The 15912-nt window shown below is 41.5% G+C and overlaps 1 protein-coding gene across 1 annotated transcript in view; it reads left to right on the top strand.

The window, feature by feature from the left end:
• The window catches only part of ANKRD33B (ankyrin repeat domain 33B), a 163077-nt gene extending 155860 nt beyond the window's left edge, over positions 1-7217 (top strand). The window contains exon 5 of the mRNA XM_072153046.1: positions 6221-7217. Within this exon, the coding sequence (XP_072009147.1) occupies positions 6221-7071 (851 nt within the window). The 3' untranslated portion in view covers positions 7072-7217. The remainder of the gene's footprint in view (positions 1-6220) is intronic.
• Positions 7218-15912: the final 8695 nt, after the last annotated feature.

Genomic DNA, 15912 nt, shown 5'->3' on the forward strand with positions numbered 1-15912 from the left:
CTAACTCACAACTGTCTTTTACCATCAGGTAAAAGACAACACTATGGGAACAAACTGTGCACCAACTTATGCAAATCTTTTTTAGGGTGGTGGGAAGAGACAATTGTATTTCCTGAAGATCTTACATGCTTTACCAAACACATCTTGTTTTGGGGGAGCTTTATCCGTATCCTCTGGGAGTGGAGTAAGGACGTCTTCAAGAAATTTGTAGATACACTGAACAATAACACTATTGGAATCTGACTATCATAATAAAATCACATGGATGCCTAGAAGAACTACAGCAACAAATAGTTTACTGGCAAAGCTGGCACCCAGTGTTGGCCAATATATGAGGGCAAAAAGAAATTGCTATACAAATGAAGACTTTGAAATAGAATGTAAAGGACTCTACAAGAGATTCAAAACCAGGTGTTACATTGTACTGAGCACATCAGAGAGTTAGTTCCATAAATCGAGATGACCTGTTGTGAGATGCATTGGTACTTACCGACCAATTGAAAGGTGGTCCCAGGGGTTGAAATAAAGATAAAAGATTGCTTCAACTGGAAGCTAGATGGATTAATAAATAGGGAAGCCTTAGCCCAAAAGGGTTAAATTAAGGCTTTACCTTCTCAGTCTATTTGTAAAAAAAAGGAGAAGGAGAATCTTGGATATTTGTTCATGGTGAAAAAAAGTCTCTGAAATTAGCTAAATGTTTTTAATTAGAAAATAATGTAATACATTTACACCTAAACAGTAAAGTGCCTAGAAAATATTGGACTACCATATTTTTCGGACTAAAAGGTGCACAAAAAATCCTTTGATTTTCTCAGAAATCAAAGGTTCGCCTTATAATCCAGTAATTATAATTATATATGAACCATACTTACAGACAACAGCTGCCTTGAACTGTGCACAGGTCTGCCATCTGCTGGCCATTCATTCTTACAATCAGGTGGGCCTTATAATCCGGTGCACCTTATATATGAACCTAGATGTTTTAGCAGGCATTTATTGATGGTGCGCCTTATACTCCGGTGCGCCTTATAGTCCGAAAAATACTGTACTCACACTTCGTTTTAATGGATATTTAAAAATATTGATAATATTAAAACCTAAAAAAATCATAATTTTAAAAATACTCACCAAGCAGTATATTGCACAGGGTGACAGAGTGTAAAGACATCACTGAAGGATGATCTAGGTTGATACCTGGATGTAAATAAAGAAAATTGAACTATGCATTAGTTGTTAAAGACGATTTTTATATACAAGTTATATACTCCGCATTCATGTAATAATAAAAAATAGTACACTAGCTGATAAAATAGATTATTTCACTATAAAGCTACACACTCTGCACAATATAGTGCTAAATATGCAGAGAATTAATTTAAAGTTAGTGGAATTAAAGTCTAAGAAACTTGCCATGCATGAAATAATATGGAGCATACGCAGAGCCTTTATGGAAATGGAAGAAATTTGAAAGTGTATGGATGTTGTACAGATGTTACAGTAGCAACTACCAAGTAACTTACACATTAAAGATATTTGTCATGCGTTGTACCACCCACTACATTATGCAAGCTAAAATATAGACAAATAGTAATATACAAAGGGTGGACACTAGTGACGCTTCTGTAATTGGCCAAGAGATCTACATTTGGGATATGACATCACAATAGGAAGTGTTAAATGTCTGAGCGAATGGCACATTTTTTCCCACTGAGGATGTTGGGGGGACAGTAGTTTAGTGTATTAGCGCAGCAATCACAAATCACTATATCAATATTGGAATTGCTAGCCTCGTCCAGCCTTGTAAAATCTGATTACAGCAAGATAAAGACTGAAGTATAGTTATAATCCTTGGAGATGTATAGAGGAAATCCCTAAGACAGAAGATTTTTTATCCCAATTTATACATAAATAAAAAAGGGTTAGGACAGAGTCTCTAACCAGTCAATAACTGTCTGTGTAACAGTACACCAATAATTGTGTGAAATTAATAGTTGTGATATGTGATCTGTAATTTTACTCACAATAGCACTAGAAATATAAGAATAAACGTATTTTTAAAGAAATAAAAAAAAGGTAAATTTTATTCAGTGAAAAATGGGTTAAAAAGTGCAGTGATTCAATACACCCACCTCTTGGATTATATTTTAGGTGAGATAGTAGCCAGCTGAATGGTGCTAAAAAAGTCTTTAATATTTGTTTAACCTCTTGCCATCAAATCCACGTTTTACCTTTCTGTCACAGCTCTAATTTTAAAATCTGACATGTATCAATTAATATGGAGATGGCTTACCCTGCTGATTTATTTCGTGACACATTGTACTTTATGTTAGTTGAAAAATTTGGGTGATATCTTTTGCAGTTAGGTTTGAAAAAGTTGGTGAAATTTTTTTTTTTTAAATCGCTATTTTCAAACTTATTTATGTTAGCATGTTTTTTTAAAGCATATTCTACTTGTTTTAGGAATATAGGAGGCTTTTAACTATGCAAGTGATTTTTCAGATTTTCGTGGTAAATCGACAAAATGTATATTTTGTGAGAGACCAGATAGGTGTCATGCGACTTTAAGAGGCCAATGAAATATTAAAGGGGTATGTTGATATAGATAAATTAATATAACAAAACTCAATGTCATTGGTCACAAAATGGAGCTTAAATAGTTTGATTTTATGATTTACAAAATTTATGGCCTCTCTAAAGTTATCACCAAGATGGCCGTCACTGGAAACTACAGGTTCCATGATCCTTTAGTTCTCAGTAACTCCTCCTCCCTCTTAGGCTCTGCTTCCAGTGATGATGTAACACACTGACCTACTCTGTTAACATAGTAATGATGTGTAAACTGCCATCCCTGTACATTACCTCACTGAGATGACGTCTCACCACAACATTGGCCATACTGGATGCACTGCAATCAAACGACTACAGCCAAACATAGTGGTGATCATATGACCTGCCCTGTGTCTGCTCTGTATGGAGGATATCAACGGACTGATTAAAGGGCCAGTAGCATTTTAATTCTATATTACCGTGTATGTCTGTACATTTTTCTGCTAAGGGGAGCAAAATTTTAAATAACAACTTATTATATATTAGCTTATATTTTGAGTACCCATTTGTATATAAATTATGCTGATTCCTGGAATCCCCCTTTAAAGAAAAACCCCTTTAATGACCCCACTTTAGATACAGTACCCCTCAAAGAATGTAAAACAACTTTTATGAAGTTTGTTAACCCTTTAAAGGAAACTTACCATTAAGAATCTACTATCAGAAGTAGATCTGATGGAAGATACCTCTTTCCTGCCTTTGCACTAATCTAACTAGACTGCAGTACATTTACATATTACTAAATTAAAGTTTTTAACAAGTTAGGTTAGGTTCCAAGATTATTAAATTGCAGATTAGGGCAGAGGCAGGCAAAAGGAATCTACCACCAGATCTACTTCTGATGGTAGATTCCTCGTGGTAGGTTTCCTTTAACCCCTTAGTGACCACCCATACGGATTTCTCCATCGGCCACTAAGGGGCCTTAGGCTAGGACGACCTGTTTCTCTGTCGGCTCAACCTAAGGACTTTATGCCCTTTCCCCCCCGTGCAGGGAGGAGCAGATGACAGCCGGGACCTTGCTCTTAACAGTCCGTTTCAGAACTCCATTCCGATCTGGCTGTTAGCCCCTTCGATTCCGCAGTCAATGCTGTAGAGACGTGATCGCAAGGTGCCATCTTCTGTGCCGAGCAGCCGGGGACCTAATAAAGGTCCCTGGCTCTGCCTTTGGCACATGCCTGCTTGGACCAGCCAGGGGCTGAACCGAGTATCTGCATAGGCTGACACTTCTAATGCACTGCAAAACAATGTTATTGCAGTGCAATAGTATGAACTAGTGATCACTAGTTCATATACTAGTAATGTAAAAATAAATTAGTTTAAAAAAATTCAAAAAATTCAAAACTAATAAAAATGAAAAATAAAATTCATAAAAATGTCCCAAAAGCCCCTAACACATATAAAACAATAAATAATTTTTAAAAAGTTCAGGGTTTTCGGGATTTGCGCCACTATGACAGGTATTGTGGATTGTGGTGCAGCTGTGCTGGCTTTCATGCGACAGAAATCGGGGGGAGGGCTGTCGGACTATCCGACTGATTCGGACTTAAGATTCAAATTGTGTCGCAAGACAATGTACTTACATACACCAGAAAGAAGAAGGTGAACTCTGGAAGCGAGTGTGGTCCAATGTCCAATCCATAAAGATATTAAAACTGTAATTCCTGGCTGTGAACCCCGTAAAGGAAAAATGTGCTCAAAAGTCCGAATCGCCACTTTTTTGCACTTTCACAACACATAACAAACATAATAAAAAGTGATCTAAAGATCACACAGTCCCCATAATGGTATCAATAAAAACGTCATCTCATTCCGGAAAAATGACACCTTAGCTAATTCCGTACTCCTAAGTATGAAAACGTTATTGGAGACAAAATATGGTAAAAGTAATTTTTTTTTTTTTTTGGTACATAAATTTAAAATTTTTGGTAAAATCTCAACTCCTAATAAAACCTATATAAATTTGGTATTTATAGCCCTCAAGAAATTGACGCAAATGTGGTTTCTTGGCAATTGTACCGCATTTTGAATTGTATTTCCACTTCCCAGTACACGGCATGGAATATAAAATACTGCCACTAGGAAGTACAATTTGTTACGCAGAAAATAAGCCCTCATACAGCTTTGTACATGGAAAAATAAAAAAGTTACAGATTTTTGAAAGTAGAGAGCGATAAACTAAAAATGGAAAAAGCCCATCAGTGGCAAGGAGTTAATATGCCCCCTGTACCACATGATAAAAAGTTTACAAATTCTCTGGGATAAAGGTTTTTGGTGCCTGAGGGCACGTTCACACATGGCATTTTGGTTACATTTGGAAACACAATCCGAAGGCTCCACTCGTGATCACATATTTTGGTAAACATTAATAATAATTAATTAATTAATTAATAATAATTCCTTTATTTATATAGCGCACACATATTACGCAGCGCTGCACAGAACATTAATGTTTCCAACGCGTTAACTAAACGCAAAGTAAATGCTATTTTACTTCAACATGTGATCACAGGTGGAGTCTTTGAATTGTGTTTCAAAACCCAACCAAAATGCCATGTGTGAACGTGGCCCCCTTGTGAATGTGGCCCTATTGTGGTCCTTCCCTTCCACGCCCCACCATGTGCCCAGTGGGTTACATCCACATATGGGGTGTCGGAAAAAAATGCACAATATACTCTTAGATGTATTTACTTCTTTTAATCAGTTTATTTGGGTACATTTTGCAGCTAAATGAATGTATTAATGATAAATATTAGTTATCTTCATTTTGTTTGAATTTCTGTAAAATACATGTAGGGTAAACAAGCTTCCTACCTGCTGTTTTGAATAGTTTGAGGGGTGAAGTTAATAGCACAGGGTGATATGTGGGGGGTTTCTATTAACAAAACTTCCAAAACCCCTATAGAAATGAAATGGTCCCTAAAATAATTGATTCTAAAAATTTCTTAAAAATTTGCGAGAATGCTGTTCAAAATGGTTACCAAATTCACCCTTTTTCATAAATAAATGTTAAATATATCAACCAAAATTTCCCACTAACTTGAAGTACAAAATGTAATGGAAAAACAAACTGAATACCTGTTGGGTAAGTTGAAGCCTCTAAAGTTATAATGAATAAAGTAACACATGCTGTTTTTTTAAAAAATATTCCTTGGTCATCAAGGAGCAAATAATTAATTGTTTCACAGGAGTTAAAACAAAATCAGTTGCAATTTTGACATTTTACATTTTTTGGGCTAAATGAATGTAAATGTTCTCAGTGGATAAAATCCCAAAACGCTCCACAAAGTTTTATACCCAATTTTTTCCAAGTATGCCAATACCCCATATGTCATGGTAAACTGCTGTGTGAGCATACAACATTTGAGGAAAGGAATACGTTGTAACTATGAAAAACTCTCTTTGTTTCCCCCCCTGTTTTTAACATGCACTAATCAAATACATTTTGACATTGATTTTTCCAATTCTGGGCCACATTTTTATTTGCCTATGAATGTGTATCTTATCTTGGGGATTTGAAGCTCTGTTAATGGTAAGATGACCTTTGGTAGACAAAAGGAAAACATAATTAATAATTTATCTTATTTCTACATTTATTTATTATTTCTTTTTTTAGGTGCTGATATTCTAGCAAAAGATCCAAATCGTGGGTTCACCTCTAGAGAATGGGCAAGGTTCACAGGAAGATATGACACAACCTATCTTATGCAAAAACTCTTGGACAGACCATCTCCAGAGCAATTTAGTAGTAATTTCCAAATGGAATGGCCTAAAATGAAAGATCTCCTCGCCAAAGCTGCAGAACCAAGATCTTGTGCACAGAAAGTTACGGAATGTATAAAATCAGCATTTACTTTTAATTATTTTAACGAACCTGCGGAAGATGGTGTCCTTGATCATATGGTAAGAATAACAACAAGCATGAGCAGTCCATTTGTTGCCATTAGTTGCAGAACAGTTTGTCCAGATAGTCCACCATGTGTTGGGAAACGTAGATACTCTGTACAGGAAATTATAAGAAAACAGAAAGCAAGTGAAAACAAAGTTCTCGACAAAAAAGGCTCAAAGTCTTATGAAAAACTGTTCAATAACTCATGTATTACTGTAATTTCCAAAAAAAAGGAAAGAAGAGCTAGCCTTCAGCCGCATTCATCACAAATGACTAGTGTGAAGGATACAAGAAGGACAAGTCTTTTACCACTAAATATACTAAGAAGAAGCAGCGTAACACCAGGACTCATAATTCCAAAAGTTCGCGTCACCAAGGCTCCCACACCAACATACTATCCAGATAAAGCAAGACGGCATAGCAGTGTCAATGACAATGCCTACTTACAGATACCAAAATGGCGTTACAAGGAGTTAAAAGAGGAAAGGAAAAAAGCTGAAGAAGCTGCTCTCAGAAAGCTTCAAGAAGCTGAGAAGGATAAATTAAATAAAAATGTCAAAAAAAGAAGTTTCACATAATCTTTCCATTTTGAAATATTAACAAGCTAAAGGAATAATAATGAATGCAACATAATGTTGAATATACATTTTTTAAAACAACTATTTAAAGAATTATTGATGCATTAAAACATTGGTTGTATATTTTATTACAACTTTTTATTGTAAGGAATAATAAAAAAAATAAATTAAAACATTCATTGTATTTATATTTTTATATTCATCGTAATCCTCATCTATTTTATAACTGAACTTGACATTCTGGCACATAAAAATGTACCTTTATAGTGCTTATCTTATTAAACCCTCCCTCTATTTTTTTAGATGTTGATTGAATGAACAAGGAATTAATAAAGCTTATGGTAACGGTATTACTTTTGCCAATAGGTTGAATATAATATAAACTACAATATACAAATAACATATATAAATAATATAAAAAGCAGTAGATTTACCAATTCTGCCTGATTTGAATGTCTTAAAATAGCTACAGTGATGGTTCTCATCATTTCTCCAAATCTTTTAAAGCCGATATGCAAGCATGTATAACAAAGTGCAGGTTTTTAGCTAATTTCAAGGGTAAACGTGTAACAGGTGCACCCATGCCCCTCTCTGTGCCACCCACTAACCCCGGATTCACTCACCTCTCCGTCTTCTTGCTCTGGTCCCAACTCCCCAGCACACCCGTCCCCGCTTCCTAGGGCGCGCGACAGCACTCGTAGATTTAAAGGGCCAGCCCACTGCTGATTGACACTGGTCATTTCCTGGATATGAATAAAAGCCGCCCTTTCCCAGCATCCCCCGCTGGATTTTTGTGCCTAGTACCTCTGCGAAAGCTGTTTCATGCTATTTACTGTATTTCTGAATTCCCGTTGTGATCCCGGTTCCGTTATTGACTCTGATTCCATGCTGCCTGTCCCGACCTTCTGCTATGTACCTGACTCCAATCCTGTGCTGCCTCTCTCGACCTCCTGCCTGTCCCCGCCCATGAGTTTGATTTACGATTTTGTACTTCACCTTTGCCGCCATCATGGACAAAATTGCGCCTGTGGAACAACCTGGTGGTACCACGCCACAACAAGTCCAACCTGCTTTGCGGCGGGCTCTGGTAAAAACCTGGTACCACTCAGACTCCGGTTCGAGGTGTTGGCTTATGTCATCGTCCGAGGTGGTAAAGAGGATTCACTATCTCTGAACTCTGACAGAATGTTTCTGTAATGAGAACACAAGGCTGCCTCCCCTCAGAGTAATCCCGTTTGGGTGACAGCTGGCTCAAGTGAGTCAGAGGATGTTTGATCCAGGGGTCCATTTGAAGCAATAAGTTGCAGAACAGTTTGTCCAGATAGTTCCCCCATGTGTTGAGAAACATAAATACTCAGTGCAGGAAAGCAAGTGAAAAAAGTTCTAGACATATAGGGGGATATTTATCAGGACCTCTGCGCACCGCCAGTGGCGCAGAGGCCCTGAAATAATCGCAAATGCTAGCTTATTGCTAGCTTTTGCGATTATTTTTCACAATCCGCCACCTTCACGCCAGTGGGGCGTGAAGGGGCGTGAAGGGGGGGGGCGCGGCCGGCCGAGCGGGGGGCGCGGCCGGACTGGAGTGGGCCGGCGCGGGGCGTTACGTGAAAAGTCGCCGGATGCGTTTTTTTCTACGCCAGGCCCTGCCTGGTGTAGGAAAAACGCTGCGCAACTGGCAGCCCGATACATGAAGAGGCAGAAGCCTCTTCATGTATCGGGCTGCGAATTTGCAGCGGTGGGGCTATTATATGCTGGCGCATGAGCGTATGATAAATATCCCCCATAATGTTCAAAGTCCACATTCATCACAAATGTCCCAAGGATCACAATGGACAGCAGACACAATCCAGTCAAATCAAGCCAAAAGTCAAAATATGTATTCACAGATTAGAATCAGGGACATAGCACAGGAGTCAGGGTGAAATTTAGATAAACAGTAGTAATTTACATCTTTGTAAGGACACAAGAAAGGGAATGCCCAGCCACCTCCCATTGGTGTAGAATCAGCATCATGCACAGGTTTGAACGAGATACATTAGACTAAGGTAGACAGGCAATTTAAATCTTTAGACTTGCAGCAAATGCCAACCTTAGTTACCAGGCCACCAACCAGCAGTAGACATGCATCTAGAATGCTGAATAGAGTAAACAAAACTGAGAGCTTAAGCGAAAGCAGCACAGTGGGAAGGTCACATGGCAGCACAGAACACCACAGCAACATAATTCCTCCTAACAAAACAGAAAAAAGAGAAACAAAAAAGAGAAAGTCTGTTCAACCATAAACTGTAGTCCTCCACATAAGTATAACTGTGCTCAGTGGACTGAGGCTTGGTCTTGTCCCAAAGTGGAGAGTAATGGAAAGGAAAATAAATCCACACAATTCCTCCTTATGTTTCCTTTTATTTGATCCAGATTGGACAAAAAATTTGCTGATGGGGCAAGGACATGAAAATTCTCTGCAGGTTACAGGAATCTCTCTTGTTGAGCATTGCCCTTCCAGTATACAAGATAATACATTTTGTACTGACTCTCTAAGACAGCTATGGGGACTAGAGATGAGCGAACATACTCGTCCGAGCTTGATGCTCGTTCGAGCATTAGCGTACTCGTACCTGCTCATTGCTCGGATGAATACTTCGCCAGCTCGAGAAAATGGCATCTCCCGCGGTTTTGATTTTTGGCGGCCAGAAACAGAGCCAATCACAAGCCAGGAGACTCTGCACTCCACCCAGCATGACGTGGTACTCTTACACGTCGATAGCAGTGGTTGGCTGGCGTGATCAGGTGACCCTGGAATAGACTAGCCCCTACCCGCGCTGCTCGCATCATTCTCTGTCTGGATGCCGTTAGGGAGAGAGCTGCTGCTGCAGGGATAGCGTTAGGGTGTTATATTAGCTTACTGTTAGGCAGGAGTGAGTCGACAAGAACCCAACAGCCCTTGTTAGGACTAGAATAGCGTTATATATATATATATATATTTTTTTTTTTTTGCTTGTGGCTGGGCTTGCAGCTAGTAGTGCAGCTAGTACCATATTGTGAGGAATTTGCAGGGAGACTTGGGAAAGTTCTATTTAGCTCTTAGTGACACACATATCCATCTCAAACACCTAAGTGGGACAATTTATTAGGGGTTTGATTGAATTAGGCACAGTCTGACTATTTTTTTTTCAAAACATAAAGTGACTTAAAATCCAGTTGTTGTGTGCTGTTAGAAACCAGGCATACAAGAACCCAACCGACTTTCTTAGGCCTACAATAGTGTTTTATATATATATATATATATATATATATATATATATATATATATATATATATATTATGAAGAAAGCGGGCAGCACTCCGTTGTAGGTAAAAATTACAAAAGTGTCTTTATTCCATAGTGAGTGACAATGACAGCGACGTTTCGGCTCTGCAAGAGCCTTTTTCAAGCCATTCAAACAGTGAAATGGTGGCCATATATATATACAACAAGTGATCACATGACTGATTGGGATACTCCCACCATTTTTGTATAACTGTGATATAATACATATTACATAATAAAAATGCATACAGTGAATAGCAGGTATAGTGCACATTATAAAATACATTTATACATGTGTAATTGACTTTAAAAATGTGACATTTGTAGCAATCCTCTTTGTTAGTAACACAGAGCGATCTGTCCACTGACCTCATCTGTGTAAAAGTGCTCAAGTGCTTTTGTGCTAAAAGGTTAGATTTCTGACAATGCTTCCCAGTTGTTTCCACGTGTCCACCATCCCTGATCGGTTCAAATTAACTCCGATATCAATTAAAGGAAAACACTATAATGGAACGCACGGTGGAACGCACGCTCTGCGCCTAATTGTGCGCTCTGCGCCTAATTGTGCGCATGCGCCTGATTGTGCGCATGCGCAGTATAAACCGGCAAACACGTCTGATGCTATGGCAACCAAGGACAAATACAAAATAACCATTAGCAATGGAACATTGGTGAGTATCATTCCGATGTGTGATACAGATAGAGGATCCACGGGGTGTCAGCCATAGATCAGGACCAATTGGCTGTAATGACAGCCATATTCCACATAGGGTGATTTCAAATACACGCAGATATCAGGGACGACCTTGCTGAATATACCCCTAATAATATAGTAGTGCAGCTAGTACCATATTGTGAGGAATTTGCAGGGAGACTTGGGAATGTTCTATTTAGCTCTTAGTGACACACACATCTCAAACACCTAAGTGGGACAATTTATTAGGGGTTTGATTGAATTAGGCACAGTCTGTTGATTTTTTTTTTACTTTTATTTTTTATAACTCAAAGTCATCAGGCACAGCACAAAATCCAGTTGTGTGCTGTCAGTGTAGGTTAGAAACTAGCCATAGCAATAGGATAGCATCGTTTTGTAAAAAAAAAAAAAACACAAAAAAACACAACACTCCCTAGGTTCATGTCTCAAGTTACTGGGACTCATGGTAGAGCACTGTTGAGGCCACAACAATGCGAACAGGTGATGTCGTGGATTGCGGACAATGCTTCTAGCCATTTGTCAACCAGTCAGTCTTCCACGCAGTCCACCCATGTCACCGAAATCAGCACTCCTCCAGCTCCTCCACCTCAGCCTCCTTCCCCCCAGTCTGCCCCTTTCCAGGAAAATTTGGCATTTGAACCGGCATACTCTGAGGAACTGTTTTCTGGACCCTTCCCAGAGTCACAAACCACTTGTCCGGTTGCTGCTGAGCTCTTTTCCGATGCCCAGGTTTTCCACCGGTCGCAGTCTGTGGGTGATGATGACATTGTTGACGTTGTGGAAGAAGTGTGTAAAGAGGTGTCGGACGATGAGGAGACACGGTTGTCAGACAGTGGTGAAGTTGTTGTCAGGCGAAGAAGTCCGAGGGGGGAGCAGACTGAGGGATCGGAGGATGATGAGGTGACATACCCAAGCTGGGTTGATAGGCCGGGAGAACACAGTGTTTCTGAGACGGAGGAGAGTTCTCGACGAGAACAGGTTGAAAGAGGCAGAGGTGGGGCCAGACGGAGAGGCAGGGCCAGAGCTGGTGCATCAGCGCCAAATGTTTCACATAGTGAATCTCCCGTGGCGAGGGCTAGATTTTCGGAAGTCTGGAGGTTCTTTAAAGAAACACCGGATGACCGACGGACTGTGGTGTGCAACCTGTTCCACACCAGGATCAGCAGGGGTTCCACCACTACCAGCTTAACCACCACCAGTATGCGCAGGCATATGAATGCTAAACTCAATGGAACAAAGGCCGTTCACCTCCGGCCGGGCACACCACTGCTCCTTCCCCTGTGTCATCTGCTGCCTCTGCTAGTCAGCCCCCTGCCCAGGACCCCGGCCCAAACACCTCCCATGCAAAAACCACACCTTCGCCTCCACGATCCTCCACAGCATCCACCAATGTCTCCATGCACAGCGTTCAGCTCTCCATACCCCAGACGCTGGAGAGGAAGTACAGTGCAACCCACCCACACGCCCAAGCCCTCAACGTCCACATCTCCAAACTACTTAGCCTGGAGATGCTGCCCTATAGGCTGGTAGAGACCGAGGCCATTTGCAACCTCATGGCGGCGGCCGCCCCTCGATATTCAGTCCCCAGCCGCCACTACTTTTCCCGATGAGCCGTCCCAGCCCTGCACCAGCACGTGTCAACAACATCATCCGTGCCCTGACCAATGTCGTTTCTGACAAGGTCCACCTGACCGCGGACACGAGGACTAGTGCTGCCAGGCAGGGCCACTATATATCGCTGACGGCACATTGGGTTAACTTGGTGGAGACTGGGACCGAGTCTGACCCTGCGGCTGGTCATATACTGCCGACGCCGAGGATTGCGGGGCCTACCTCGGTCCAGGTCTCTCAGGCCTACTATGCCTCCTCCTCTTCCCACCCCTCCTCCACCTCCTCCTCCGAATTACCATCCGTGGGCATGGCGCCATCAGTTGGTAGCTCTAGGCACAGCAGCAGTGCCGTCGCTAAGCGACAGCAGGCGGTGCTCAAACTGCTGAGCCTAGGCGATAAAAGAACTATTACACCGCTGAACCTTAAGCCAGGCATGGTTGTGTGTGACAACTTGCCCAAGGAACCAAGTGAAAACACGGGCCTTTTAAACCTATCCCACACAAAAACAAAACCCCTTGCAAGCCTGGTGGTATTTAATTAGTGCTTTTTAGCATATTTGGATCCTATACCAGGATGATTTTATACCAGCTGAAACATTGCGACAATTATATTAGAAAGTTTAGCGAAATCAATAACGCATTTACCAACCAGTCCGTCTGATGCATGTTGGCTCGTACTCCAGCGGCGTCTACGCAACAGGGGAGGGCGGGGCGGTTGTGCCAGCCCCAAGATGGCGCATGCATTGCGGTAACTACCACAGTGACGCGCGTGATGGGGCGTGGCCTCCGCCCCGGAGGCTTGCTGCGCGCGTCAGCCTAGGAGGCATGTCGATGACATCATGACGGCTGGGTAAACTTGTGCTAATGTATGAATCGCTATGGCAACTGACGCTTCTTGATGTGTCAGTGTACGCCAGTACAAATGCAGCTGGTAAATGTACTGCGGAATGAAAAGGGGATGTGTGGGGTAAGAGTGGCGTGGTTAAAACGGAGCCGGGTTGTCAAGAGTACAATGGGTGAAACCCACCTTCGAGAAACCCTTTTCCAATGGTCTATGTGCAATGCATAAAGAACGCATGACAATGTGTAACAACTATGTTGTGTTAAATAAACAATGGACTAAAAAAAGGAACGTTTGCAATATTTCGAAGAAAGGTATTGGTACCAAAATTTGCTGAATATTACAAAAAGACACTCATGTCTAATCTATCATCGAAGGGTGGCACGGTGGCTGAGTGAGTAGCACATCTGCCTTGCAGCACTGAGGTCCTGGGTTCGAATCCCACCCAGGTCAACATCTGCAAAGAGTTTGTATGTACTCTCCGTGTTTGCGTGGGTTTCCTCCGGGTACTCCGGTTTCCTCCCACACTTCAAAAACATACTGTTAGGTTGTTTAGATTGTGAGCCCCATGGGGACAGGGACCAATTTGACATGCTTGTGCAGCACTGCGTAACCTGTGTGCGCTATATAAATAAAGAATTATTATTATTATTAAGTACTAGAGGACCCAGTGCTCCAGTGCGTAAAATCCATCTCCCTTCTTTTTGCAGCAGGAGACGTTGCCTGTCACCTCCTCCTCGTAATATAGGGACCCTTTCTATACCTGTAATTCTGAGTGGTTTAGGGTCAGACTTATGATGGGTTCTTATATGCTCTATCAATCTTGGGGCTCCATGGCCTGTTCTTAGTGACCTCACATGTTCGCTGAAATGTGCATTAAGTCTCCTGATGGTCTTGCCTATAAAAAACCTCCCGGAATTGCAGAAAATGACATGTACTACGAAATCTGTCTTGCATGTTATCAGATGTTTAACTTTTATTATGTGCCCCCCACATTGTACCTGGGTTGTTTTTATGAACTGTGTGCAATGGTTACAGTTCCCGCAAGGGTAGTTCCCCTTTGGGGTACTGGTCTCTAACCAAGTCTCAGTGATGGGATTGAAACCGCTGTTGACTAGTTCAGTTTTAATGGTTTTTCCTCTCCTGAATGTGACTAGAGGGCCTCTGGCTGCTATTTCGGCGAGATCTTTATCAGCCTGTATTATGTGCCAATTAGTACGTATGGCTGATTTTATTATTTTGGCTTGCGGCGTGTAGTCAAACGAAAAATATTCTTTTTTGCCTTTGCCAGTTTTATGTCACCCTAGCAAGACACTGTCACCTGTCCCCAGTCTCGGCAGAGTAGGGCTGATCTTTACAAAAAGATGGTGAGGGAGTAGGTAGCTGACCATACCATCATCCTAAATGATCACACAGCTCCCTACAACTACTGGGTTTCAAAGCTGGACATGTGGCACGAACTGGCGCTGTATGCCTTGGAGGTTCTTGCCTGCTCTGCCGCTAGCGTGTTGTCTGAGCGGGTTTTCAGTGCAGCTGGTGGCATCATCACTGATAAGCGCACACGCCTGTCGACTGACAGCGCTGACAGGCTGACGCTTATCAAGATGAATAAAGCCTGGATTTCTCAGGATTTCCATTCTCCACCAGGTGAAAGAAGCTCAACCTGAATAATTTATGCACTCCTCCTCCTCATTTTCCTCCTTCTCCTCCTCTTTGTACACTAAAGCAGAGGAAACTGGCTATTTTTTGCCAGGGCCAACTGGCTCTAGCTATAGTACTCTATGTATTTAATTTTTCTGGAGGGCCACCTACCCGGTCCTCTATTTTAAACAATTTTTGGGAGTGCCACATACAGGCACTCAATCTATTTAATTTTTCTGGAGGACCACCTACCTGCTCCTCTGGTTTGAAAACTTTTTTGGACTGCCACATACAGGCACTATCCAAATTTAATTGTCTCCATAGCAGCCTCCACACGTCGTCTTTATAGCTGCCTCCACACGTTGTCTCCATTGCTACCTCCACACATCATCTCCATAGCTGCCTCCATACATCGTCCCCTTAGCAAACGAGCTGTGTCAGGCAGAATTTTGGGTTGTTTTCATGGCTTCCACATCAAACTTGTTAACTTTGTCGCCACCCTGCTGTGTTATCCACAAAATATACTGGCAAACTTTTATCATTTACCGATATTATTTCAGCGCTTCTTGCACATCTGTTTACATTCCCCTCACCCGCCATAACCCAAACTTATAAGAACACTGCTACACTTGATCTTATACAAAAGGTTCTTAGAAGTGCTGTTTGGAGAGGAGCCGAGAGACAGGGGCTTGGACAGGCGAAAGCTCGCCTGGCAGTGGACCGCCAGCTC

This window comes from Engystomops pustulosus, chromosome 5 (assembly GCF_040894005.1).
Source record: "Engystomops pustulosus chromosome 5, aEngPut4.maternal, whole genome shotgun sequence".
Classification (NCBI taxonomy): Eukaryota; Metazoa; Chordata; class Amphibia; order Anura; family Leptodactylidae; genus Engystomops; species Engystomops pustulosus.